We start from the raw sequence: 26,816 nt of genomic DNA on the forward strand, positions 1-26,816 counted from the left end.
CTCAGTGGTTGAACCAGGAGGTCACGGTTTGAGTCCTGGTCAGAGCAACATGCCCGGGTTGTGGGCTTAATCCCCAGTAGGGGGTATATGCAGGAGGCAGCCAATTGAAGATTCTCTCTCATCATTGATGTTTCTATCTCTCTCCCTCTCCCTTCCTCTCTGAAATCAATAAAAATATAAAAATAAACAAAACAAACAAACAAAAAGAAACAGCTGATTTGGCTCCAAGTCGTCCAAGAAGAATGGGGGCCACCACCCGGCCCCCACATTGCAGTCAGCTGGCTGTGGGGGAGCCTGGACCTGGAAGATCCTTCTATGTCAGAGTCCCCAAGATGGGATGGTTGGCACTTAGCTCCTCTGGACCCCATGGAACTAGAAGGGATCCCCTCCAATCCCATCCCCCTCCCTCCCAGGTAGCAACGGTGTTGGGGGTGGGCGAACACCAGGGACTAACGTTCACAAATGAAGCAGGAGGCGACCGGATGTGCCATGGGGCAGTGGTCCCTCCTGCCTCATCGCGCACCTCCACCCTGAACCCAGAGAGGAGCCCTGGTGGGAGCAGAGGCCAGCAGGGCCTCAGCCTGCAGCCTCGCCGGGCCTGACTCTGAATCCTGAAGTGACCCAGAGGGACAGTTTACTCCTTGGGTGTTTGAATGACAGTCCGAGAGCTGCGAGGCCCGGGGAGGGGCTCTGTGGGCCTGAGGAGCCCGCAGAATCAGAGCCAACAACGACAGGCTTAGTGTTTAAAAACGTTTGAGTCAACAGACGGACTGTTTATCAATATTTAAAAACAGAAATGTAATTAGAGGTTGGCGAACCCCCAGAGCTCCTGGCCACGATGTCAAAGGCTTCCTTGACCTGGAGCCGGGAACAGCATGCACAGCGACCGCAGACACGGGCTGCCACCGTGTGCTCGGCCGCAAACCCCCGGGCAGGCGCCCACCAAGGCTCCTAACAGATTCCGTGGCTAATGGAATGCCATTTCGCATGTGTGCGCATTTTTTTCATCCCTAGGTGGTTTTTCTTTCTAAACTTGGTAATGTGGGCATTCTATTTTAAGAACACTAATTACTGCCCAACGTTAATGTAACTAACGCGAACAAAAAGCCCAACTTTGAACTGAGGAAAGGAAACACAAGTAATTTATGGGGTAATTTTGTGTTCACGTCCCTCACGATTGCCTGAGAACATGTGTCTTATGCATTTATTTCTGGACGGGAGAAGTGAATAAGCAGCTTTCTGGTGGGTTCTGGAGAGCGAGGCGCTGGCTGGCCACATCTGCCTCAGAGACGCCGGCGCAGGCCACCTCGGGCCATCTCAGGCCAGGTTCCCTCCTCGGGCCTCAAAGAGGTAGTGTGAGGAAGGTAAAAATAGAGCGAGGGACTCAGCAACAGCTTTGACACATGGTTTTCTCATTCCTGGGACTGCCACATACAGCCCTCCTTCCCCAGCTATTCTAAGTGAAAAAGAAATAAAGATTGAGAATGAAATAAAAACAGTGCTATAATTTAGCCACCTTTTCTGCATTCTTCCACCTTCTCCCAAGGGCTCCTTTTGGCTCCTCTTTCCACACCAAGCCAAACGTGGGATGACCCCAAGGTTCGACCCGTGACCCCTTTTTCCTCCGCCTGCCCTCCTTGAGAATGGGCGTCTACCGCTGTCACTTTATCACGGGTTCCGTGTGGTCACAGCCCTGCACGCTGCAGGCACCTGCTCGCCTCTTGGACGGCACCCTCCCCCCAGGGGGCTCTAGGCTGCTGGTACAAAGCCCAGTGGGTATGCGATTGAGGGGAGGGGTGAGAGCTGGAGAACTGAGCCTTAGAGGATGGGTGCCAAGTGGACTGACCGGGAAGGGTGTTCCAGAGTCAGGAGACAGCATGTGCAAAGGCATGGAGGCGTGAAAGAGCATGGCATGTTCCCGGAAAGCGAGCGCTACGGGATGGGGCTGTCAGAATGAATGAGTAGGAGGAAGGGAAGGGCAGAATTGAGGCTGAGGAGGGCAGGGCCCCATCTCCGAGGGCCCCCAGGCCAGATAGGTGGGAAGATTTGTACTGTGCTCGAAGGGAGGTCTGGAGGTGCTGGACCCGGGCAGAATGAACTCAGCGCTGCTCCTGTGGGAATCACCGGCCTGCCTGACATGGAGCGTGATGGAAGCGCTCAATGCAGGCCTGGTGGCTGCCACCGTGCAGGAAGAGATAGGCCAGGGAAGAGGGGAGCAGGGACTAGAAATGGACTGCGGAGCTGCGAGGACTGGCCTTCACCTTGGATAAGACGGGGTGAGGCTGAGGGAGTGGCCAAAGACAGAGCCGGGAGGGCAGGCTGGTCAGCTGGGCCCAGGGCACCAGCTCCACCTCCCACCTCCCCGCTGCCACTTTCGGCTCTCTTTCTTCTTTCTGTAACTGCCAACAGTATGACACCAAATGCTTTTTAATTGCTTAATGTAGTTCCTTGTTTTTAACCTATAAAGAATGAGTAAATGGAATGGTTTCTATTTCCTCGTCAAGCAGAGAAGCAAAGTTACCTATAGTCTCGCATGTATATAAATGTCTAGATTCTTTTTCTTGATGAATTAAAAAAAAAAAAGACAATTCAGACTCCAGGATGAAGTTTGGTGACGTCCCTTCATCTCTTCCCCTTCGTTGCCCAACTGGCCCTCAGGGCCCTCCCCGCCCCTGAGAGAGCCTGGGGCTCCCCGGGGGGGGGGGGGGGGGCGCCTGACAGGACTCTTTACCTGTGGGATCTGCGGATCTTCCTCACAGCCAGAGGGCATGTTCTTAAACCCTGGGATGATGACATTTTGATAAAGTTTTAAAAAACGATTTCACTTTGCAAGACAAACAGCTAATAAAATAGGTTCTTTTTTGGTAACCACCCATACGGCAATCAATCTGTCACTGGGAAGATTGTTTCCTGAGAGGTGTGAAATGAGGCCACTCTGGAGTTCTGTGGGAACAGAGCCCCCGGGAAACCTTCCTTTCACCCAGATTACACTCGCCACGGAAAAACAGGGAACCTGTCTGAGTCAGAGCCCAGGAAAGACCCGGCTAATCAGCTGCTCAATCAATACCAGGAAGACAAGCGGGAGGCAACTGTTCCACTGTTTGCATGCCACCGGGCCACATCTACCTCCACATTGCTTCTTTTCAGTTGCCTCTGTTAATTTTCAATTCCATCCCAATTGGGAGGTGGGGGAAAGTGTTTCCCACACAGGAGGCTTGCAGAGAGAGTGGGGGGAGGGGGGAGCTCTGCTGTGCTGTAGCCATTCAAGTAATAACTTAAAACAAAGAGTCATTTCCACACCACCTGAGGCCACATCAGAATAAAGAGATCTTCCCCTCACTCACTCTCTTCAGATTTGCTTGGCTGCCTCCTGTTTTCCTACCGTTATTTTCCCTTAGTCCTCATTTTCTCACTGCTTTATAAAAAAAAAAAAAAATAGAAGTCCCATTATGTTGTACATAGAACACAATTTCAGTCATCTTAAATCTTTTTTTTTTTTTTTTTGCAAAAGATAGACTAGATCTTAGTTACTCAAAACCTCCCTCAAAGCAGCTCTAACTGAAGAATTCTGCTGCGTTAAACTTAGAAGGGAAGCAGGCTGCTGCAAGTACTGAAGAGCAGTGTCTGCAGACAGTAGGACCTCCATAAATGTCAATTGTTTTTAATGATGGAATCTGAAAAGCCTTAGGAACAAATAAGATGAACTGGGAGATAACTACTTTGAAATAAATAAATAATCTAACAGGAACATATCAGAACACTGGTAAAACTATAAGAGAATTTTAAAACATCTGGAAGCAGTAGCTGGCATAACTAAAACAACAGAACAAAGAAATCCATGATGTTGAGGATAAAATAAAACATCAAACCAGGAATGTAGACAAAGAAAACAAACAGAGGTTCAAATAACTGATTTGGAAATGGGGAAATGGTATCACATCCCTAAAATAGAAGAGAGATGAGGCATATGATGAGGGAAACATCAGGAAAGAAATAATACAAGAAAAGTTTTCAGAGATGAAAAAATAGCTCATCATAGAACTAAACACATGGTACCTTTCAAGTTTAACTCTAAGGGAAAGAAGTAAGCATTTGCAAAATTTTTGAATGATAAATTATCTGGCAAGCTGAAGTAAAGGGAGATTTGTAATTTTGTTTTTTTGTTAATCCTCACACACCTGAGGATATTTTTTCCATTGATTTTTAAAGAGAGTGGAAGAAAGGGGGAGAGACAGAGAGACACATCGATTGATTGCTGGGAATTGAGCCTGTAACTGAGGTACTTACCCTTGACCAGAAGTGAACCTGTGACCCTTAGTCCACGCGCTGATGCTCTAACCACTGAGCAACCAGCTAGGGCATTATTTTTAAATTGGATAATATGACAAGAGAATTGGCATCATAAATAGTGAAGACAAGATGAACCTCAAGAAAAAGTGTGCAATTCTAACCATATATCAGTTATGCTCCTAAACAAGACTCGCTCTGAACAAGTAGAAGAAAACGAAGTCATTTAAAAATTGGGGCGAATTTGTGCACAGTTATACTTTTTAAAAACAAAGGAGCATGTCTGACTTTTTATAAAAATGTAAAAGACAAAAGCTGATATAACATGACACTGGAATTAGAATGAACCAATTGAAAAAGAAAGAATAATACGTGATCTGAAATGTAATCACTCCTAAGACTTCACCTACGCTCTAATAATCCCCAAATCCTGATCCAGCCCAGATCTCCTCTGAGTTCTAGGCCTGAATATCCCACGGTCACATGGTCACATCTTATGCAAATATCCCTCAACACCTGCCTTCCCCCACCTCACCCCTGGCTAGTGAGCAGCTTCAGTGCCCATACAGTTGCCTGAGCTGGAGACCTCTAAATTCATTCCGGTCCTTTCATGCTCCTCAAGCCACCTCTCGATCACCTCCATCTGCATTAGTCTGCTAGAGCTGCCATAAAAGGAACCACAGGCTGGGTGGCTTAAACGGCAGGAATTTACTTTCTTACAGTTCTGGAGGCTAGAAGTCGAAGATCAAGCTTCTGACCGATTTGGTTTCTGGTGAGATCTTTCTGGCTTGCAGTCTTCACATGGCCTTTCCTCCATGGGTGTGTGAGGAGGTGGGAGCTCTCTGATGATGGATTTCAGAGAGGAAGGGGGAGGGAGAGAGAGAAACATCAATGATGACAGAGAATCATTGATCGGCTGCCTCCTGCACGCCCCCTACTGGGGATCGAGCCTGCAACCTGGGCATGTGCCCTTGACTGCATTCGAACCTGGGACCCTTCAGTCCGAAGGCCGACGCTCTATCCACTGAGGGAAACCAGCGAGGGCTCTCTGATGTCTTTCTTATAAGGATACTAATCCTATCAGATCACAGCTCCTCCCTTACGAACTCATTTAACCTTAATTTCTTCTTTAGAGGCCCCATCTCCAAATACAGCCACATTGGGGGTTGGGGCTTCAACATATGAATGGGGGGTTGGGGGGGCAGTGCTGGTGGTAGAGCTCCTCTCACCAGCCAATCCCTAGCAGTTACTCTGGTGTATTTCTTCACCCCACCTAAGGTCATAACCAAATGCACACATCCATCTGAGCATCCCTGTCCATGCTTCATCTCTTACCTTGGTTTTAGAGGTCAAGGGGCAACTCCTTCACCAGAGTTCAGTCAAGACCTTTCCCCAATGCCAGCAGCTGCTCCACACCCTCACCTCAAGGGACTTCTGCCACCCCAGCCTAGTCTCTGATCTGCATGAAGTCTGACCCTGACCTCAGCTCGAGGGCTGTGTGGCTGCAAGTGTTACCAAACCTCTCTGGGCTTGAGATTTGCTGAAAGCAGCTGGACCCGGCACCACCGTGTGGATAAATCATCCTCGGAGGTGCCAGGCCCTTTGCAAACATTATTTCCAGACCCAGAAAGTCTGTGTTATTATCCTTATTTCAAGAAAGTAGAAACTGAGGCTTGGAGAAATGCCTGGCCTGAGGCCACGACTTACTGGCCAAGGGAGCAGACCGGTCCAGCTCCCCGGCTGTTTCTGCTGCCCAGGCGGTGTCTCAGGAGAGGCAGAGGCGTCCAGGAACGTGGACCAGCTCTTTGCGTCTGGGGACATGGACTCACTCGGAGCTGCACGTCCATCAGGGGTCAGCCCAGGTGCTGGTCTGTGGTCTAGGGGCCTGTGGGCTGGAGGCCCCTGGTGGACAAGCAGGCAGGCGCGTGTGCATGGCTGGCTCTATGGACACTGCCTTGCTGTGCTGGGTACACGGCCCACTTTCCGTGCCCGCCCCCTCGGGCCTCCCGGCCCCTCTCCCACTGCCTACTTAAGCAAGAGGCCCCGACTCCGCTGGGCTCCGGCACCGCCAGCTTCCAGGGCAGGACAGCAGCGCCGCAGGCCTCGTGCGCCCGGGATGAAAGGTCCTTCTGTTTCACCAGTTCCTGCCGGTGCGTTTTGAATGATGCTGCTGAGCTGGGTGGTAGCGGGAGCCGATTCTGCTCACCTGGGAGCGGACCGAGATGTGTAGCTGGCAGAGGGAGGCTCTGGTGGAATTTTTCCCATTTCTCATCCCTGACTTGATGTGATCTTCTGATTTTCAAAGAGGGGTAAAGGCTGTAGTTTGTGAAAGGACAGAGGAGAACACATCTCAAAACAAGGTCTGGCTCAGAATATCAACGATCTGACATGTTTTTCTTTTGGGGGAAAAAAAAAAAAAGGTCCTGTAATTTTAAGGTTGTGGAGATTCCATTTCCCCTCAGGAAACCCTCCCTAAATAGTTAGTTCCTGTCATTTAATTCTAATTTTAAAAAACACACAGGGGATTTTTTCCAGAAGAGTTGGGTAAGGGAGAGAGGCTGTACAGCTGGCAGGGCCGGTTTGGGGGGCAGTTGAGGGAATGTCCCTGACACGGTCCCACTGAGAGATGGGGAGCGAGGAGAGGGCAGTGGAGCCGAGTCGCCCAGGCCGGATGGCTCAGGAGAGGCCTGCCTCTTCCCAGGGGCTTGCCAGCCTGTGGTCTGGGGTCAGGTGAGCCCAGCAAGAGGGTGAAGGACAGAGGTTCATGCAGGTTGTAACCCCTGGCAGATGTCCCAGGAACAGGGACAGGGACAGGGCCTCCCCTGGAGGCCAGGACAGCAGCTACCCTCTGACCTCTCAGGAGGCTGGGCTCCCCAGGCTGTGGGTAGGAGAGACACCTACCAGATGCTTAACTCGGAGGAAATAAGCCAAGGTGCCCCATTGAAGCAAGGGCCCGTAGGGGAACACAGGCCACCTTAGGTAGAGCTAGGACCTAGGAGCTCCGACTTCCTTCTTCCCACCCTCATCTGGCAGCACCAAGTACCCATGCTCATTTGGTCCTGGCTGTGGCCATTCAGGACTTTGTAGTGAACCCCAGTATTACAGAGGAGGGGACTTCTGAGACTCGCGGGTTAAATAACTTGCCCAACACCATTCAAGACTGGAACCCACGGGTCCCTGGAGCTTTTCTATGTGGATTCCTAATCAGGAGGGCACCAACTGTTTGCCGAGTGAGGAGTCACTCCTTCCAGTCATTCTGCAAACAGCTCTGGCATGGGGGCAGAGGGCCTGGGACTCCGGTTTCAGATTCTTCTGAAACACTTAGTTTGGGTGACTTTACATAAAGAACAGGGAATGGTCCAGTGGGGAGTTGGGGTGGGGGTGGGAACAGTCTCCCTACCTGGGATGTGTTATGGTTAGGGCTGTGTGCAGGCAGCAGAACTGGCTGGCGAAGGTGGAGAGCCAAGGAGTGCTGCCCGGGAGCCCTCGCCCGATGGGGGCTCAACTTCCAGGGCCTGAATCCAGGGATCAGGGCCAGGAGCTAAGATCGGCTGGAAAGTTGGGGTCTGGACTTAGGACTGGACTGTTTATCTGAAGCCAAAGGGTGAGCTCAGAGGGTTGCCTGGGGCCAGGCATCAGGGGGCGGGCAGAAATCAGGGCAGGGCCAACACCTGAAGTCAGGGACCCAGCTAGAAGGGTGGGGCGGGCCAGACAACAACACCCGCCTAAGACTCACGGGTTAAATAACTTGCCCAAGAGCCCCCAGTGGGGCACCGGTGACTGGGGCAGCGGATCTCAGACTGAGTTAGTGAGTGATGCCGGAAGCTGATAGCCGCCTGCCCTGCCACCCGGCCTCCGCTGAGCCTTTCGTCCTGTGTACTTCCCCTCCCTTATCTGCTGCCAAACCCCCTAGTTCTTCCTCCCCACAGGCTTCCTCCCCCATCCCACCCTGTCCAGTCCTGGTAACCACTGTTCCTCCTCCTGGGCCTGGGCTCAGTTTTCCCCCACCCCAGGTAACCCCTGGGGAGAGCTCTGGTTGTTCTGGCTTCACCTATCAGATCAAACCCAGGTCCCAGGGCAGGAGCTCTGAATTTGCATCTCCCCTCCCCCACCCCCCGCACACTTCCACCCGCTGCCCGGCCTGTCCAAGTCTGTCACACAAACCTCCATTCCCACCCTCTCTGGCTGCACTAAGTCCACGGGGACAGCGGGCCCACACCCTCTCCTCGGCGACATGGAGGGTGCGGCGGTGCCTCCTGCGGCCCGGGTGGGGCCCCTGGGCCTTTGTACCTGGCTCACCTGTGCTGGGCTGTTCTGCTGCGGGTTGAGTTCCAGCCGCCTCTATAAACCGCTCATCATCTCCTTTCAGGTCCTTGACCCCACAGTGACGTCCACTCTTCAGACGGAAGGAAAAGGAGGTCCCATCGGCCCAGCCTCGGGTAAGACAGGGGCTCCCCTTATAGGCTACTTGTTACTGTTTTATTTAAGCGGTGCTGTGTGAGATGGCTTCAGAAAGGGTTCTGCTGCTTAGTTAGAAAGTCTGAAAACACAGCTCTGGGCTAAGCAATCGGGCAGGCAGTTCGGTCCTATTCCGAAGCAGGCCTCCTGCGGAATGCAATGCCCACAGAGAGGGTATGTCTGATACACCCAAGATGGAGGATATACAAACTCCTACAATATGTAAAAAAAAAGTATTGAGGCAGCATTTCACAAAAATGAAGGAACACAATTTAAGTATCCAGTAAAATGGAACCAGATATTGTTACCCAATAAACTTTAAAATTTTATTTTAATGCTAAAAGCCAGAGCTGGTAAGGATGCTATGAAACAGACACTCTCACACGAGTTGGGTGGAAAGCAGTTTGGCAATATGTATCAGAGGCTTTAAAGTTTACCTGGTAATTCTATTCTTGAATCCATCAATAATTCAAACTTCTGGGCCATTCTCAGGAATAAAAGCAGAAACTAGCAACACAGTGACCCCAACAATGGGGAACCTCAGTCCAGGAACCAGGACAACAAGACCATTATAAGGACCTTCCCCCTCCCAAATGCTGGTAAATTAAATGTTTTGGGGGGTTGCCAGGCTGGGGGAAGAGAGTTTTGCGGGCCCAACGTGATGATGTCTGGAAGGAAGAACAAAAGCGGAGGTGGATGAGGCTGGCAGTCCACAGGTGGGGGGGGGAGGAACGGGGAGAGATTGGGGTCTTCGCTAAGGCCTCCGTGAGAGTGGGTGACAAGTGTAACCTTCGGGGGACTGGGAGAAAGTGGTGAGGATCTTGTTTTGTGGAACTTGAGGGGGAAGAACAAGCAGAACAAGGGAGATAGCATGGGGACTTTTGGACTGTTCCCTGGGAACTTTCCCTGGGTTAGGGACCTTGGCTCTGGACGGCGCTCATTTATATATTTTGAATATCATTTGTCTTCAGCCTTGCTGAGAAAGGTAGAGAGGAAAAGGAAACTCGAGTCAGGTGACCTGTTGTTTACGTCTCTGAGTCCGTTTTCTCATCTGTGAATGGGGCCAACAGGACCCACGTGGTTGTCCAGTGTAGATGCGCCCTCAGTGCGAAGAGCACGTTCTGGGAGGTGTGTGCTGTGTGACAGCTGCTCAGATGTCCCCGAGAAATGGATCTGTTAGTCCCGCTTGTCTGATGCCCATTTCCAGTCTCCCTCATGTCGTTGCCATGGACTGCCTCAGGGCTGTGCCCGCCGCACAGGGACGGAGAAAGGAAAGGAGGGAGGGAATGAGTCTGAGGTCTCGAGCAGGCCGCTGGTGCCCAGAAAGCTGGTTGCTAAAGCCACCCTGGCTGGACTCTAGGTTTGTGGGGGCAGGGCTGACACTTGACAGTCCGTCATCCGGGTTCCTATTATCTGCCCACTATGTGCACAACACACAGCTAGGGTCAGGTGATGGGATGGGACACTCGAGTGCCTGCAAGGGGACACAGAATTAGAACTCAGATCTTGACTTTCCCAGGACTGGAGGTTGGAGTGATTGGGTGAGCACCTCAGCCCCTACTCCCCGAGCTCCAAGGCTGCTGGTGTCAGCCATGTGGGCAGAGCCCCTGATCCTGCAGAGACACCCCATGGGGCCACACGTAAGGCTCTCCCTCCTTTGGTCTTGAGGGAAGAAATAGACCAGCACTGCTGGAGCCTTCTTTCCCACAGTCCTGTTTCTAGCCGGGTAGATCTGAAGGTATGAGGGGCTGGTCACCTTTCTGGTGTGCAGACTGCAAACATAATAATGCATGAAAACTGCCATCTGTTCTGAGAGAAATGGCCTGCTTAAGCCATGGCCCCTAGTCATCCCTGGGGCCATAGAGTAGGGGACTGGTGGGGTTTGGCGAAGAGGCCATCACTGTGACTTCCAAACCTTAAGCCCCTCTGCTGAGGCCTTATCCTTTCACACAGATGCGGACTGAGAGGGAACAGCCCCAGCAAAGGCATGGGAGACTAGAAGGGCATGGTGGGAACTGTGCAGGTCAGGGCCCTGGGACTCCAGAAGCAGGAGAGGAGCAGAGCCATCAGGCTGCTGGGCCTAGCCTGCCCTTTCCTACCCTTTCTTCTCTGCCACGTGCATCTTCCTGGGGGCAGCTGGGGCCACTGAAGAGTTTAACAGGGGAGCGACATGGTCCGAGTGGAGCATGGAAAGATCCTACCAGCTTCCAGGTGGGCCACAGGCGGGGAGGCCAGCTCAGAGAGACCAGATGGTGGCTGCTGCGGTATCCAGGTGGGAGGGTGAGGCTGGGCGTGGGCATGGCAGGCCCTGGGAATGAAGACAAGGGGTTAGGGAGGCAGAACAGGGGCTGGTGAGAGGAGGCAGGGAATGGAGGACTGCTCAGGAGACAGAGCGGGTGTTGGAGAAGTGGAAAAAGAATGAACTTGTAGGGGGAGATGAAGAGCTGTCCATCAAGCTCATGAGGTCAGAGATTAGGAGAGACACCTGGGCTAGCTGTCATCTGGAAACAGGTGACTCAAAGGGGGTCAATAGAGAGAAGAGAGAAGAAACAAGGGAAGGTCCAGCTCTTAAGGGATGTGGAGGGGAGGAGGCGGCGAGGGGCTCTGAGAAGCAGCAGTCTCAAGTGCAAGAAGGGAACAAGAAGGAGGAGAGACAGATGAGAATCAAGCAGCTTAAGCCTCCTGTTGGGCTTATTTCTTAAAGCAAATCTGGCTGAAATTGTACAGACTGGTTTCTCATTGATGCTGACCTCTGTTCTGTTAATTTTCTTTCCAACACTTTACCAGACACCCTGTCCACCTTCTGTCTAGCAGTGGGGGTGATGCAGGTAGCCTCAAGTTGGGTGGCTGCCGAGACCCCCAGCCAGCCAGAGGGTCACTCGGCCCTCCCAGAGCGCAAGACACAGGCCCAGCCGGCATGCTAGGCTCTGAGCTATAGCTCGCTGTGGCTCTGAGCCCATGGCCTGCTTGAGGCTAGCTGTGTCTGTATGGTGCAGGTGGGATGCTAAGCAGGCATTTTAAGCATTTAAGTTAAACAAACCCAACCAGGGATAAACTATGTCAGTGTGTCAGATCCTCCTCTCAGGCCTATTTTCCACAGCTACTCCTTGCCTCCCCCCCCAATCCCACCCCCAGTCTCTTCCTGGCCTGCAGTCAGGGATCTAGCGGTCAGGACTCCCTGAGTGACTCCGCCTCCCTAGTGCCCTTTCTCAGCTCTCTGAGACATCCTTCCCTTGCTCACTACTGGCTTCACCCACCACTACCACTTCCTTGTCTCCATACCCTAGGACAGGGGTGGGGAACATCCGTATAAGACTTGCAAAATCATTTGGTCTGGCCCTGCCAAGACATTAGGGGTCAGTTAATTAAATGTTTGGCCAAATATAGCAGGCTAATTTTTAAGTTGATAATTTTGTTTGGCCTGTGAATGATATTATAAATACCCAAATGGCCCTTGGCAGAAAAAAGGTTCCCGACCCTTACTCTAAGAGGACACCCCCACACTCAAATATGCACGCCTAGAAAGCAAAGGCCCCGCCCCCAGAGATTCTTGGCCCTCGCTGTGAAATATCTCTTGCAATCTCAGAGTTGCATCTGACTCATAAGAGATGTACCCTGAGCATCCCCTGCCTACCAGCCTACCAGCTGCTGCCCAGCCCTTCCCCTCGCCAGCACTGGCATGCACCTGCCAGCCAGCATGATCTGGCTGTGTCTGACCACACCCCGCCTCCCAGGGCTGACCCCAGAGTATCAGGCATGGGCTGTTGGCTCCATCTCAAGCTACAGTCCACCTCAGTCCAGCTTTGACACTCCCTCCTGCGCGTCCCCTGCAGGCCCTGCTTGGCCCCTGTGGCCAACCCCAGATCTCTGGCAGAAGTTTCTAATGGATTTACTTCCCCAGGTTTACTTTGCTACCTGTATCATCAGCCACGGCAGAAAGTTTCCACTAAAAATTAAAAGATTAAGTTTCAGTGCCCCTGATGCCTCATGGTCCCAAGGACCATGGGCACAAAGCAGGAGCTGACTTCTCAGTCCACACATTGAGGGGGTGGAAGGAGTGAGCCTCCCACCTGGTCTGGATTCAAGGCAGAGGAACTTCATTATTATTTAAAAATGAAATCTTTCTCAAAGAGGGTCGGATCTGAAGGGTAGTTCTGTTTATATTCCTGGGAAACTGAGAGCTATCCATTAGGAAGGCTTATTTTTGGTAAATGGGCTGATTAAATGCCAAATCAGAAACCTTCCTCTATTGGCCAGGATAGGACAGGTTCTGCTGTGGCTTATCATCACAGGTTTTCTTCTAACTGCACGGGGCTTAGCTGGGGTCCTGCTCCGTGCCTCCCCAACCTGGGACCCAGGCTGACAGAGCAGCCACCCCCTCAGACACTGCGGATGTATGTGGCAGAGGGGAACTCTGGAACGTCTCACACCTGCTATTCAGTACACGGGCCCAGAAATGACCCATGCCACTTTTACTCACAGCTCACTGGTCAGAGCTAGTCACATGATCTACCCAACCACAAGGGGACCAGGAAGTGCAATCCTGCCTCCTGCCTGAAAGCAGACTTCAGCTGCTTAGGGGCCAGGGAAAGTGAGAAAAGCGTCCTGTCCAAGGCTTGGAGGCAGATGTGAACAAGAAAGGACAAGGCTACCCAGAACATCACCAAGGCAAAGCGTGCTATCCTTTAAAAGTAGTCACTCCTGAATGAAGATGTGTCGCTGTCTTCATTAGCATATCTATACCAGCAATTTGGAGACACATAACCTCCATAACTAGAGCCAAGAGATCTTATCACCCTTTTCAGAGTAGGATTCAACAGCCAAGAGCAGGTATAGACAGGCCTACCACTACCAGAGGGGCAGGGTGAATTGGAACCCAGAGCCCCAGAAGGCCCTTGGAAGCAGGTTGGGTGGCAGAAATTAGATGGAACTTGGGGTTCTCTAGACCCATGATCTCTTCCCCACTGACGGACACATGACTAATTCACAGTCTTATGCAGATGAGACTCTAAGTCTCACCCCTGTAGGCAGCAGACTCCATCAGCCTCCAATCCTTTCCAGTTATACATTCTGGAGCAGGCCCTGGTCCAAAGGCAGGTTGGAGGCCGCCCCAAGCAAGCAGGTTTGGCCTGAGCTGGGGCATCCTTTCTTAAGGGGAGGTGGTCCTTTGGCTGGTTCTCTCAGAACCAAGGCTCCTTTGGTGTCCTGTGCAAAGGGAGGACCTCAGTATAGCGGTGGCCCAGGGTCCAAGATCTCTAAAAGGTCCAAGGACAAGGGCCTCAGCTCTCAGTGGTGAGTGAGATCCAGTCTTGGCCCAGAAATCTGGCCCTCAGCCCAGCCACCCAGGGTTGCAGCAAGGGTTGGTGAGATGCCATCGCCTGATTTTATTTACTCACTGGAGGCCCAGTGCACGAATTCTTGCATGGGTGGGGTCCGGCTGGTCTGCCCTGATCAGGGTGGGGGAGGCCAATTGGGAGTGGGGCCGGCCAGGAGGAGGGGCCGAAGGCAGCTGGCCGCCGGCCCTGCCCCCTGGCCAAACTCCCGGTCAAGGGGGCAATTTGCATATTAGCCTTTTATTATATAGGATTTGCAAGGATTTGCTTTTTAATCTCTGCATAAATCCTCCTGGAGGACTCAGTTTGTTAAGATGTTCTTCGCAGAGAAAATGTAAGGCTGACTGTGAAATGATTCCCTTCAGAAGAATGTAGCAAGTCTGTTCTGTTTTAGGAAGGTTTGTTGTCTTCATCTGTGTTCTCTGGTGCCTTGAAATGCCTACACACCACTCAGCCGGCCAATCCATTCTGGGAGGCAACACTGAGCTTGAAACGAAGCTGAACACCAGGTCTGCATCAGTCATACCATTTGTGTGGACTTGTATTTAAAGTTCTACTCCCACAGAAAGTATGTTGTCATTTCTTCTCAGGCAAAGTACATTCCAAGCCTCGTTCGGCTCATGAACCATTAACATCAGCCCTCATATCAGGGAAGCGGGGACGTGGCTAGAACAGAGGCCTCACCCCAAGGAGCAAGATTCCTCCAGGTCTCCATCCCTGAGGAGGTCTCCCTGAGGGAGGAGGTGGCACTGGCTGGCTGGGACATGCTGGGGGCTGGCACTCAGTCAGCCATGCAGCATATACCACAGAGCTCACCTGAGGAGGGGACGTGACCTGTGGGGAGAGTTCCAGGATCCCCTGCTTAGGGCTCTTGGCGAGGCTCAGTTCAGGCACAGACCCCAGCACCTGGGGGTCTCAGAGCACCTGAGGCAAGAGGCCACGCCCATCTCGATGCCCAGCTGTTGGCATGTGGCCTCCTGATTTGAGCCACTTAGGAATGTTGAAGCCTTCTCTCTGTTAGTCGCACTGCCAGCTGCCTTGTCAGTGCTCATATGGAGAAGACCCTGGGAGCAGTGACCTCCGACCTGATTTTCACCAGGGAGGAGGCCCCACCCAGGGCTCAGCCTCCCTGAGGGCACAGGGCTGGTGGGAGCCCTGTGGGCTTCAGCTCCCGGCAGACTGAACCGACAGGTCTGGCTGCAGACAGGCTCTTGAGTGTAGTACGAGGGTCCGTGGGAAGGAGAGATGCTGCTCCAAACGGCTCAGGTGAGGACTCAGGTGCCATCACCATCCAGCCTGTCCTTAATGGCCCCCTTTTCAGTCACCAATAGGTGATTCCGGAATGGCAAGCAGTAGAGGGTAGGGTGGCCATGTCTTCAAGCTCAGCCCCCTGCTGTGATGGAGCCCATACTCTGAGGCAGCCACCCATGTCCCTGCAGCACAAGGTCCTACACCCAGGAGTGCTGCTATTTTCAACATTAGGTTGGTTCGGGCATCCCTAGCACATATGCCTCCAACCTGGCTTCAGATTTGCTTTCCAGTCACGCAAGAATCAGCTTAATCTGCTTTCTGAGTTCTGACAGGGAAACGCCGAGGCTGGCTGACTGAAGGAGTGCACGGAGCTGCGCGCAGCCTGTTCCTATTCTCAGAAACCACATGACGCATTAATAGCTCCCATGGAAAGTTTCTCTGAAAATTTCATAGCCCTTTTGCCTGCACCTGGCTTCTGCGGAGGCCTGGGACTTGGGCTTGCACAAGCAGCCCATGGCAGACAGTTCTACCAGACGGAGGCCTCAACATGCCCTGCACCACCCTTGCCCCTCAACTGGGATAGCAGGGTGCCCTCTTTGTCAAGCAAATGACCATATAAGGAGGAAACCTGAAGGCTCCAGCTGTATCTTGGGGGCCTTTGCAGCAAGACTAGTAATAAAAATATTACTAGAGATGTGGTAGGCTCTGGGCTAAGCACAGCACATGCATCGTCTCTAACTGCCCTGAGACCGTGTTCTTACGCATGCTCATGAGATGAGGCCACCATGGCTCAGAGGGTTAGTTAAGCAGTGTGTCCAATATTCAGGGACCTGACCCCTCACATCTGACATCTGAGTTAGTGTTCAGAATGGCTGCACGGCTGTCTCCGGAGCGATGCTCACTGAGCACAAATGAGGGCACCAGGTGTTGAAGGGCCTTCCAGGACTCAGGAGGGGGCCCCTCTTTGTCCTGTGGGCAGGCCAGGTTGTGCCACCCGAGGTTTTCACGGGAGTAGAACTCATAAGAATTGACTTTTAGACATGAGTTTGTAGACAGGATCCCTTTGGTAGCAAGTGACAGAAAAGCAACTCAAAAGTGACTAGAGCAAATAAAAGGGTAATTTGTTGACTTGTTAACTAGAAAGTCTAGGAGTTGTGTTGGCTTCGGGCACAGGGAAATTGGAGTTCAAAGATGTCACCATGACCTGGCTTCTCTCCTTCCAGCCCTAATACTTTTCCCTCTCAAGGAAGGCTCCAGAAGCTTCAGGTTCTTAGTGCTTCCATCTCAGAGAAAATGCTGAGGGGTCCGACAAGAGTTCCATGGAGAGTTTGAGTCATGTGACTATTCAGCTTGAGGTCAGGGGGCTGTGGTGCTGATTGGCCTGGTGTAGCTCACTGCCCGCCCCTTGGATGGGAGTGGGGCTGACAAAAGTGGGCCTGCCACAACCAGAGAGGTGCAGCAGGCTAGGACTAGGGCCTGTGTTGGTGCCTGAGACTCCACTGGAAGCTCCCTGGCTGGGGGGGGGGGGGGGGGGGGGAAGAGTAGGGGGGTGTCCTGATGTGCAAACAGACACATGCCTGATTAGAGGGACAGTGGGACTGTACGTAGGAGGGGTAGGGAGGTGAGGGAGGGCTTCAAGGAAGGGGAGGGTGCTTTGGCTCTAGATAGGCATTCACAGGCACAGCTGTGTCGGTGGGAATCCCACTATGGCACACATGCCATGCCACACCCCGGACCCAGTTCTGCTTCTGGGATGTGGCTTTCAGGGACGAACCTGGATTTGTCTGATGCCCATCTCTCAGAAAGGCTCCTCTCAGTCGTTCTTTCTGTCCTCCCAGCTACAAGTTGACTTCAAGTTTCAGCAGCTCAGAGCTCACGTTGCCATGCCAACCCCTCCCCTGCCGGCATCCAGGCAGCAATGGGCCGGCCCCATCTCGGGGCTGCCAGCCAATGTGAGCACATTCTAGTAATTGGATTGGAGCGATCCTCTCAGCCTTTCCTGCGGAAACCTCGGGCTTGGCCCAGCTCCTGCTAGACCTGAGCCTGTGGATACAAGGAGGATGGGAGGAGGTCCCTCTGCTCCAGGACTCCCAGCCCTGATGCTCGATGGAAGGCTCCATGAGGACCAGATGGAAGGGCCATGAAGGAGGGCAGGCCCCATCCCAGCCTCACATGAGGAAGCTCCTGACCCTCACCAACTTCCCAGAAGTTCCCCAAGGCTCAGAGATCCCAAAAAGATGATGCAGGCTTCGTCAGAGGGGCCGCGGCTTGCCTCCACCGGCAGAGCTGAGCGTTTGCTCACTTTCCACTGCAAGAGACATTCAAATTCAAGTCAGCACCCACGCAGGACCCTCTGGCCTCTGCAGCCGGTCTATGCACCAGCATGCATGCAGGCCCATCTCCCAGGGAGATGGGGAAAGGAATGCTGTCTTGGTGCAGTGACACTTGGCATATAGGATAGAGGTCCTGTCCACTGCAGCTTGCCCACAAAGGCTGTTGGGGACCCACCTTCCCCTCCATCAACACCCAAACAGGCCCCTTTCCTGAGGATGCCCTCCCCAGGGGATGCTAGAGCAGCATCTTTGCCATTGCTACTGGCTGCTGGGCCCTGGAGCCCGCTGAACAGTCCACAAACCTCCTTCCCATGCTGTGGTGGCTGCAGGCCACAGGTTAGCAACAAGGTGTCTCAGTGCTGACAGGTCACTGTAGGTCAGTAGCCCCACAGGAGCAACTGCAGTGTGGAGCTGCTTGCTGTCATTGCCCCAGGCCTGCCCCAGAGTGGCTGGGCCTGTGACCTCCGGGCCCTGCCCATGTCCTAAACCAAGCACTTTTCCTCTTCCTTCTAGATTTAGGATCATCTGGGCTCCCAAACCTCCCTCAGCCAGTTCCCCTTCCACCTGGCCAACCTGAAAACTATGGTGTTCTCCACTCCCGCTGTCCGTCCTGGCTCCACGGCCCAGTCAGATCTTGCTGCAGAGAGTGGAACAGGTTAGCGAAGGTCAGGGGCTCCAACCTAAACAGGGTGGACAGAATCTCTGAGGACCTGAAGGCCCTTCGGGTCAGTCAGGGGCCTGGGAGTTCAGCAGGTGGGCTCAGGCTGCCCCCAGACCAGTGCACAGACCAGCTGGTACCGCCTTCAAACTGGTGAATCCACAGGCTGGAGAGCAAACAGGGCACACGGGCCAACCTCAGGGGAGAAGAGGCCAAGGAGGTGCAACAAGGGCTGGGGAGTGGGGAAGGAAACAGGGCCAGCCATCTCAGTGGCCTGTCCGGCTTTCATCCTCACGATCACTTGATAGCCCTGGGAGACAGGGATCGCCACCCTCATGTTATAGATGACGAGACAGGGGCTCAGCAAGCCTGACGCCTGTGCCAGGATTTCCTTCAGGTCAGCCTGAACCTGGAGCCCAAGCTGAGCGTGCAGCAATGGGGCAGGGATGAGGGGTAAGGGGTGAGTCTGGGGTCTCCAGTTATAGAGAGGTTGCCCTCTGTTGAGCACTGTATAGCCCCCCACACTGGGACCCCAGCCCAGTACTGGAGACTGTAGTGTTGGGCTGAGGGCATCCCGAGCAACCCTGGAAGCCACACTCCAGGATCCACAAGGGATAAACCTAGGGGTCATTGTCGGCTTTAAAACAGGAACCTGAAAGAACCCAGCCTGCGGGGTCGAGCTGTGACAGCTCAGCACACATGGCCTTCGAGGGATCTGTCAGCCCCATCAGGTACCCATGGTGGACTTCACACGGCCAAGGTGCAGCCCCAGGACAGGCACGCAGAGAGCCAAAGCACGAGGAGAGGAAGGTGTTCTCCCGGAGACGGAGCCTGCCCTGGGCTGGGCCACCCACAATGTCCCACCAGGCCAAGAGCACAGGCAAGAGAAAGGGCCCAGACAGGGGTGCAGGCTGGGTGCCTGTGTGCCCGCATCCTGCCCTGCCACCCCTGCGAGGACTCCGGGGTTCACGGAGAGGTTGCCAGCCTCCAGTATTTAACTCTCACTCTCCTCTTTCATGGGGAAAGTATAGATCAGACTAATTAATGTGCTGTTGTTTGTTTGCCCTCCTTTCATTTCACTGAGACAAAATAACCACAGAGCTTTAGAAACCAGCTCCACTGGTGGCAAGCCCTTTTGTGTCAACTGCGTCAGCAGCTGCTGGGGTACACGCAGGGGCTGCCGGAGGGAGAAGGGCCGGCGGGCAGCACCTGGAGGCTCCTTCTGGCCAGGGCACTGCTGAAGGGCGGGAGAGGAGGGGCTCTGGGCGGGGGACCCAGGGCAGCCACGAAGGGTTAGGATGGAGGCGGGAAGGGCTGGGATGCTCAGATCTGCCACGTCTTAGAGGGCTGCCATGGTGGCCAGCATACCTGTTGGCTCCCTGGGCCACCTAACCCAACGATACCTGAGTGGGGACCACAAACACTCCGATGACCAGCCCAGGGGAGGAGGAAGATCAGGCCTGGCCACTCACTGTCACTACAGGCAAGGCTGGGGAGGAACTTGCCCAGAGGGTTTCTAGGGCCAGAGCAGGAGTGAGGACATAGGACAGCTGAATAGGGAGACATACCTTCTCCCCCCACACCCCAACCCAGTCCTGTCCCAGCTAAAACCAAACACCAACCCTGATTATCCAGTGTTGGGTACGAGCCACGCGGAGAGCAAAGGGACTTTCACTCAGGAAGACTTTACAAGCGAGGCCACATTCACCTCTAACCTGAGGACCACGGGCGTTTGCTTACAGGGCGATGAGGATAGACAGAACAGACCCTCTCCTCCTCCCAGAGCCTTCCTCCAGAACTGTCCTCACAGCCAGGGCTCAGCCAAGCTCGAGTCCTCACCCAATGTGACAGTGCCCCTCAGGGCAGACAGGCCCGCCTGGGAAAGCCAGGATGGATGGCAACACGGACAGACCCCACCTCCCAATGGAGCTAGGGCAGAAGTTGGGCCGGGCTGGTGAGACAGGACACGACCCCCCAGCTGATCTGGTGATGAAAACTCTAGGTTATGCTCCTACAAGCTTCACCACAGCCTGATCACTGTGGGTCCCCAGAGGCTGGGTAAACACCCCACATTCTTGTCTGTATAGATTTCACATTCAGCACAATAAATGCACCTGGCGGCCTCGCCGGGCAGAGCCCTGGAGTCTGCTCTGGGACAGGGACCCGGGAAGACTCATTCCAGCAGCTCGGGGCCTCTGCTGGGCCCAGGACCTGTATCTTGGGAGCTTAAAGGAGAAGCTTGGGCCAGACCCTCAAGGCCTCAGGGAGCTTCTCCAAAGTTGCAGGGACCATTAGGGTCCCTGGTGACCTCATTCTGGATGTCAGTAAAGTCCAGGCTGTGCCTGGACCCCCGTCAGGTGGGGATTTTTGCTGGGGGTCAGTGGGAGTGAAATGCAGAAGTGGTCGGATGCTGTAGGCTGAGTCCAGTGAGAGCCTGGTTGTGGGGGAACCTTCTCTCGGGGTCCTGCCAGCCACACAGCCCTCCACCCAGGACTCGAGCCGCATTTCTCTGTGGTTTGTTCCCTCTTCATTCCGACCTGGTGGCCACTCGGTGAGGCTCCTCTCAGGCTCACCCCAGCTGCTCTGGGCCAGTGTCAGGTCCAGGCACCCTCTAGGATCCCCACCCTGCCTACTCAGCACCTACAAAGCTGTGCTCCTCTGAAATCCTGGGCCAGATTTCAAGTAATTAGGTTATAAAATTGAGATGGTCAGCCAGAGACAGTCATGTCACCAAGCTGTTCACTCCAAGAAAACCTCACACACATAGGCCAAAGAAGTGTGCTGGGACAGCGCCCAGCCCCAGACACCCCGTGTGAGCAGCTAGCTCCTGCCTGGTCCTGGGAACAGTCCTTCTCATGCCAGAGGAAGCAGGAGTGGGGTAAACAGGGACAACAGCCCCAGCACCCAGTCTGCTCCCCTAAAAACTAATGAAAGCCCTCTGCTCTCTGTGTTGCAGGCTCTCCAGCAGGCCTTGGTGGCCTAGCATGGCCCACTGAGGTGAACCATGACCGGCTGGCCAACACTCGCCACCAACCATCCCAAGTCACATCTCACCAGGACGTGACCCCTCCTCCTGCGGTCCCCCACTCACCCGCCCCACCCAGGAACGTGCCGGCGTTGCCACGGACACCATGTAGTAGGGCCGGCCGCGGCACCCAGTGAGCGGCGATGGTTTTGTACACGACCCCCTTTTCCAATAGCTGTCTGTCTGCCCTGCACGCTGTGTCCTGGTACCTCATCTTCCCATGCTACTGGCTGCTGGACCAGCTTCTGGCCTTGTTCACGCCTGCGCCCTGCCAGAAGAACCAGCTGCTCTGCATCGTGCTCTTCATGCCCATCTACCTGGGCTTCCTGGTCACCTCGCTGCCCTTCGCGTTTCTTGGGTTCCTCTTCTGGTGCCCCCTGCAGTGTGCCCGCAGGCCCTACGTCTACTCCCGGCTGGAGGACAAGGGCCCGGCTGGCGGGGCGGCCCTACTCCGTGAATGGAAGGGTACGGGTCCTGGCAAAAGCTTCTGCTTTGCCACTGCCAACGTCTGCCTCCTCCCCGAGTCGCTGGCCAGGCACAACAACGTTTATAAAACCCAAGTACGGGCCAAAGAGATCGGGCACAGAATCCGCAATGGGGCCAGTCGGCCCCAGATAAAAATCTACATCGATTCGCCCACCAATACCTCCATCAGCGCGGCCAGCTTCAGCAGCCTGGTGTCACCGCAGGGCGATGGCATGGCCCGGGCCGTCCCTGGGAGCATTAAGAGGACGGCCTCTGTGGACTACAAGGGCAACAGTGGGCGTCACCCCAGTGACGAGGCTGCCAATGGCCCGGCTTCCGGGGACGCAGTCGACTGCAGTAGCCTTGAGAATGCCTGCATTGTGCGCATCAGTGGCGATGAGGGAGGCCGGCACCCCGAAGCTGACGACCCTGCCACTGGGGGCCAGGCCAGGAATGGGGCTGGCGGGGGCCCACGGGGCCAGACGCCCAACCACAGTCGGCGGGATGGGGACTCAGGGAGCCTGGGCAGCCGCTCTGCTTCCAAGGAGTCCCTGGTGAAGGCGCGCGCCGGGCTGGACAGCGGTGGCAGTGGGGAGCCAGGTGCCACCTACGGCAAGGCCCCGCACAAGGCCTCCGTGGTGAAGAAGGTGGCCGCGCGCAAGAGGCGGCACCCGGACGAGGCCTTTGACCACGAGATCTCGGCCTTCTTCCCCGCCAACCTGGACTTCCTATGTCTGCAAGAGGTGTTTGACAAGCGGGCGGCCACCAAGTTGAAAAACCAGCTGCATGGCTACTTCGAGTACATCCTGTATGATGTCGGGGTCTATGGCTGCCAAGGCTGCTGCTGCTGCCGCCGCTGCTGCGAAGCCCACTGTTGCTTCAAGTGTTTCAACAGCGGCCTCTTCTTTGCCAGCCGTTACCCCATCATGGACGCCGCCTATCACTGTTACACCAACGGGAAGGGCGTCGACAGCCTGGCCTCGAAGGGAGCGCTGTTTCTCAAGGTAGGAGGCCTGGGCACACGCCAGCTGGTCCCAGAGCCACGTGGGAGGTGGGCTGCAGCCCGGGGGTCCTCACCCTGTGGGAGGTCTGTGGGCAGACGAGTCCTTTCATGGAGCTGAACCAGAGGGCCCCCAACTCAGGGACAAGGGGAGAATGTGGGGACAACAGCCAAGGCTCCGGTATGACAGACCTGGCTGGGTGATCTTGGGCAGGTTCCTCAGATCTCTAAGCCACCATTTCCCCGTCTGTAAAGTGGGGGCAATGTGGAGCCCACTCACAGGGTGGGGAGCGAGTGGTGGGGCCTGGGGGGTTCTCTTGGTGCTGGAGGTGAACGTCGCCCGGCAGTGATGGGATGGGAGTGGTGAGGGGAGGAGGAGGCTACTGTCTGTAACAAAGCAGACTGCACAAGACGGGAGATCAGCAAAAACCAATGGTTGCAGGTCCTGGCTCCGTTACCACACCAGCCTCACTGGCCGGGATACCCTCTCCCTCCTGGCTGTCACACCAGGCTCTGCCCACCAGCCCAAGGCTTCGCTTCCATAGTCACTAATTAAAGTGAATCATAATTATTCCTGCTAATTTGGATGCAATTGGCGGAGATTTTAGACCATGGTAATTTGGTCATTATGCATTATCTTCTCCTGAGCCTGACGCACTCAGAGTGTCGACTTCTTGTTCTCTATCCAAAAGCCGCGCTTGGTGCTTCCCGAGTTTTCTGAAGCGTCGCTTGGCCAGCAGATACAGAACAGGGCTTTCTGCCCCAGACGCAGCAGCTGCTGTGGGTCTGGGTTCTGTCCATATTTCCCTCAAGACTTCTCAGTTCTCCCTCGAAGGGGGTCCCCGAGGGCAGGCAGGGGGACTCAGTGTGGCTAATGTGGAAGCGCAGGTAGGAGGCTGCCATCCCCAGGCCTCAGCTCTGCCTGGGCTCTGCCTGTCCAGGAAAGTGCTGTGTGTCAGCCAAGCACCTGTCGGGAAAGAGGCCCAGGCTGACTGTCTGCATGGCGACGGCTGGAGCCAGGGCCAGCACCAGGGCCCAGGCACCCCTCCACGTGTTCTGTGGCTCTCGTGTGGCTCAGCAGGCCCCGAGTAGGAGTCCTCGGCTCTCCATTCACAGCCTGAGATGCTGAAATTGAATGCACTCCTCTTACAGGAGAGCCAACCTTCCCATTGTGGCATATGGTTCATCAATGTTTGGTTCCATGGATGTATTTTCATCTCAGTGGCTTTCTGGGGAAGGAGAGGACATGTCAGGCTCAGGGAAAGGAGGGAGCACACCCTTTCCCTCCCACCACCCTACCTCAGGTGGTTCAGAGGCCAGGGAACCCCTAGATCCTGCCCCCAGCCCACACATCCCCTCCTCCTCTCCCTCCTTGGTCTGGCACCTCAACCACCATGCCCACCAGGGCCACCAGTCCCGGAGACAGCCCCTCCCCTGCGGGCTTTCCTTCTAGGCTCCTGTCGCCTGCCCATCCGTTAAATGCCGATGCTCCCTCTCCCTCCTGGGTCTAAAACTGGTCTGTAGACATGTTTAATTTGGTTCACACCATTAAAATATTTCTTGTCTTGGCCAACATTTAAAAATTAATACATTTCACATAAACCCCAGTTTGCAACTTCCCTCCCCACCGGGGCAGATCTGGCAGCACCAGGCCTGCTGATTCTGCCCAGCTCTCAGCTCAAGCAGCCCCCACCACAGGGTGACCCCACTTGACCAGGGCTCTTCATTCCCAAGTGGTCACCACGGCCAGCCCACACACCTGCCTCAGGAAAGCGACTCCACAGCCTCCATTTCCACACTTGCTGAGGGGTCTCAGGTTTGTCCAAGCCCAGATCTCTCCCCTACGCCCCCAGCTCTGTGTCTGGCTGCCCCTGGACACAGTCCCATTTACTCCTGAAGAGAACTCATCATCTGCCCTGGTCCCATCCTCTCCCAGGTCCCACCATCCTTCAGCCAAAAGGTCCCACCTTGACTCCTCTCCGTGCCCTGGGCCCATCCAATCCATGCAGACAACTAATTTCACTTCCCAGAAACCTTTGGACTATCCCTACCCATGCCTCCAGCTGCCCTATCGTGGCCACCATTCCTCTGTATCCACCTAATTGTGTTGTGGACTGTCCTCCGGCTTCCAACGCATCCCCCTCCTGCACAGTCTGATTCCTGGTACCCCTCTCCACCTGCCTTGGGGAGAAGCTCAGCCTTCATTGGGCTCCAGCCCGGCTCTCCTTGTCACGGTCCTGCCCAGTTTGGCCTCACCATCCTGTGGAGCTTTCCCACCTGGCGTCCACACAAGCCATCTTCCCATCATGGGTTCCTCAGCATTTGTCCCCAGCAGTCTGGTCGCCTGTCTGTCCCATGAGACAGACCCCTTCAGAGAGGGAGGGAGCTGGTTGTGCCCAGCACACAGCTGACCCAGCTCATCTCTGTTGCCAAGAGTGAGCCTGTTTTTTCCTGTGTAGAGAAATGAAACAAATGGGGTTTCAGAAGACAGGCGGGACCAGGAAGGGGTCCGGGGCTGGGAAAATGCTGCCCTGGCTGTGCGTGGAGCCCCTTCATTGGCGGGGCTCCCCGTCCACCCTGCCCTCCCGATGGACCCTGTGGCACTGCCGATCCTTGAGGGAAATGCTTTCCTGCTACTGTGGGGGCCTGAGAAGGGACTGGACTCGCTTTTGCCTCGCCAATTAGAGAGCCCGACTCTGGGCCCCTCTCTATTGACAGTCTGTGCCCACCAGTATTAAGAGGCACAACCTCTCAGTGTGATTGTTTGTTTTTGCAAGAGAAACACAAGCCTCTGCAGCTCCTGAGGACTGGAGCCAGAAATCAATAAGTCCCGGCACATAATCAAGTGGATCTCAGCGCGCTCGCAGGCTGACCGAGCGGGAACGGGGTGAGGAGCCGAGTGAGGTGCCTGGTGGAAGGGCTGAGGGAGAGGCAGAGGCCTTGGCCTGTGTCTCTTCAGTGGCAGGGCTGAGTGGTGCCTCTCTGCACCTGTCCTGTCCCTGCCCAGGACTCAGCACAGGCAGATGCACTCAGTGCTGAAGGAGTGGGGGGATAACGCTCTAAGACCATCGAATGGGCAGCCGGCGAAAAGCCTCAGTCACCAGGAGCTCAGGAAGCAGTGCAGAGCGCAAGGAGAAACTGGGAGGGGGCAGCAAACTGATTTGAACTGGCCTCAGCCATCAGAGCCTCGTGACCCCGGCCAATTACGGTATAATTTTAGTATAATCCTCACAGATGTAGAAGCACTAAGCAGGGGTGCTCACAGCAGTATTATTATTGCAGAGGGAACAGGCAGTCATTGCCCAAGGAGCACAGGGGCGAGAGCGCCACCGTGTGGCCTTACATGGGGCATCATGGCTTTAAAACTGGATTGTGTTTTTGCAACAGGACAGACACATCAGTGGTATGGGATTTCTTGAGCTGTTTCAAAAGTGCAGGGAATTTTAGACCGAGGCTTGGGTCTGGAATACAGGCAAGAAGTGAACGTGAGTTTATAAAAAGCTCCAAATCCAGGCCGTATGGCCCATTATCAAGTAACCAGACATGTATCTCCCCTCCCCCCGCCCCCCCAGGGCGCTGGGAAAAGATGTGTCTCCATCTGGCTGGGAAAGGGGATGAGGAGCTGCAGAAAGCTAAGGATGTGTGATGACACCTAAGTCCATGTGGAGATTAATGCCAACCTGACCTTGACAGCAGAGATGGAAGCCTTGGAGGCTCTCAGAGTAGAGGACTGTGGCGTGGCAGTGGTACCGGCCAGTTCAGGCCACTCTTAGCTGCAGGATGGGCAGGACTGTTCTTAGTGGATGCCAGGTGCACCCATCCTGCTGCTACACGACCTGCAGACCTGGCCTCTATGGTCACCTTCCTGGGACAGTTTCTAGGGTCCAGGGTCTTGTCATCATTGAAAACCCAATCAAGAATGGACGGGTGAACTTTGGGGAAGACAGCAGAAGCTCAGGCGAGAGGAAGGCCAGAGTGGAAGAGACTGAGTCAACCAGAGGCCTCT

The 26,816-nt window shown here is 54.6% G+C and overlaps 1 protein-coding gene across 1 annotated transcript in view; it reads left to right on the top strand.

Annotated features, from left to right (window-relative positions):
* Positions 1 to 26,816, top strand: part of SMPD3 (sphingomyelin phosphodiesterase 3) — a 78,892-nt gene that overhangs the window by 43,850 nt on the left and 8,226 nt on the right. The window contains exons 2-3 of the mRNA XM_079799680.1: positions 8,657 to 8,726; positions 21,277 to 22,814. Of these exons, the coding sequence (XP_079655806.1) occupies positions 21,489 to 22,814 (1,326 nt within the window). The 5' untranslated portion in view covers positions 8,657 to 8,726; positions 21,277 to 21,488. The remainder of the gene's footprint in view (positions 1 to 8,656; positions 8,727 to 21,276; positions 22,815 to 26,816) is intronic.

This window comes from Cnephaeus nilssonii (assembly GCF_951640355.1).
Source record: "Cnephaeus nilssonii genome assembly, chromosome: 20".
Lineage (NCBI taxonomy): Eukaryota > Metazoa > Chordata > Mammalia > Chiroptera > Vespertilionidae > Cnephaeus > Cnephaeus nilssonii.